Genomic DNA, 2,042 nt, shown 5'->3' with positions numbered 1-2,042 from the left:
TATTAGAACTTACAGAGGTATGGTCTTTGCTGTAAATGGGCTGTACCCGGTTATTGGGTCTATATCCTTGTCCACCACGAAACCATTATCACTGAAGCTGTTAAAATCTGACACTAGGACTCTTCGTATTATTTCTGGATCAGTGACAAACAGCATTGGTTTATAGAAACTGTAGAAACCAACCATTCTATGCTTTTTATACTTTCTAAAACATATTAAATATAAATGATAATTATTACCTCTTATTATAGGATATTTTGTAAATTAAAATATAGATATTTTTAATTACTTACTTGTAAATATCGCAAAACACAGGGGACATTTTATTTGTCACTATTAATTCCCAGAAATTTCCAAATAGAAATGCCTTTGGGATAGAAAATACGTTCCTTCTCTTCCAGTAGCCATGAGCCCACCAATTATATATCAAGAGCGCACTCAAGAATAAAATAATTATCTCCAACACCATGGTTTAGATACAAACCAGTCTGTAATACAAGTAAAAAATATAATTATGATTCATGCAGATCATCAAAAGATTTAATTATACTTCATTAAATAATATATAATTTAAAAAAATCTGAATATCATGAAAACTACTATTCCTACGAAGGTAAACGTCATAATCTTTTTTATAGTCCATTAAACGAGCTTTAATTTGAGTGCTAATAGATATCTGTACGTCACATAGTCCCTGAGATATAGAATTCTCAAAATAAATTAACTAACTACTAATCATTAGATTTTTAAGAAATTTAAGATATTTGTCATAAACTACTTTATAGTAAGTTAAATTTCCTTAGTTTTGAGTGCTGACAGACCTATGTTCGTCTTATAGTTCTAGAGATATATTTTTTCAAAAATCAAATATTTTATACGAACAACTAGAAATTAACATTTTGTGAATTTATTTTGTCAAATATCATAATAATTACTACTGTTACAAAGATAAATGTCATAAACTATTTTCTGTAAATTTAACTAGGTTTAATTTGAGCGCTGACAGACATCTGTACGTCCTATGGTTTCTGAAATATAGTTTTTCATAAATCAAACTTATTGTCCGAACAACTATAAATCAATTAAATTTAGCATTAATCATGAAAACTACTACTTCTACGAAGGTAAAGGTCATAAACTACTTTATAGTCCATTAAACTAGCTTTAATTAGAGTGCTAATAGACATCTGTACGTCACATAGTTCCTGAGATATAGATTTCTCAAAATAAATTAACTAACTACTAATAATTCAGTAGATTTTTAAGAAATTTTCCTTTTAAAAAAGCTATATCTCGAGAACTATTGAGCGTAATTTGCTCTTTTAGGGCTAATATTTCAGCAAATTTACTCTTCTTTAAATAAAGTTCTCTTAGGTTTTCTAGTGTTGTTGGTAGTTTTTAAGATATAGAGCATCGAATGAAAAATTAGTGTCTTCTTAAGGTTTTTAAACAGCCACCATTTTTTATTTCCCCTACCTATACTTGGTAGACTCATAAACTTTGACTAGTAATTATATCTGGGTTTTCATTAAAGTAATCAAAAATTGGGATGAGATAACTGCCTTTTTTTCTTCCCAGCTCTTGTACTACAGAGATAACTCACGGCTACAGTGTAACAGAACACAATTTTCTGCGAAACCGGATTCGAACCCGGGGCCATTGGAGTTAGTACCATCACACCTTACCACGCTGCCACTGCACATTTTTTTTTTTGTTAAATGTAAAAAGTTTTAACATGCTAAATGTTACAAGTATAGTATTGTGAGCAACCCAATTTAAACTCCATGTCATATATTAATTCCAGAAGAGCTTCTAATGAATTTCCTCCTTTTTATTACTTTATCCTTGCATCCACTATGATTTTATCCATTATCTTATTAGCGTTTTAAAAACATCCAAAACAATAACAAGACAAACCAAACATGAACTAGGAGCAACTAACCTATAAAAACGACAACAGACAAATTCTCTTTATTAATAAAAATGTATTTGAAAAATTACCGATCAGAAACAATATTTATAAAATAAATAACTGAATTATA

General features: G+C 29.1%; 1 protein-coding gene across 1 annotated transcript in view; it reads right to left on the bottom strand.

Moving 5' to 3' along the window:
- The window catches only part of LOC106685608 (probable cytochrome P450 6a17), a gene marked incomplete at its 3' end in the record, with an annotated part of 22,614 nt that overhangs the window by 16,376 nt on the left and 4,196 nt on the right, over positions 1 to 2,042 (bottom strand). The window contains 2 exon segments of the mRNA XM_067050313.1: positions 14 to 205; positions 294 to 488. Of these exon segments, the coding sequence (XP_066906414.1) occupies positions 14 to 205; positions 294 to 469 (368 nt within the window).

This window comes from Halyomorpha halys, unplaced genomic scaffold (genome assembly GCF_000696795.3).
Source record: "Halyomorpha halys isolate HHAL.00 unplaced genomic scaffold, Hhal_1.1 Scaffold716.1, whole genome shotgun sequence".
NCBI lineage: Eukaryota > Metazoa > Arthropoda > Insecta > Hemiptera > Pentatomidae > Halyomorpha > Halyomorpha halys.
This window is presented reverse-complemented; position numbering and strand designations above follow the sequence as displayed.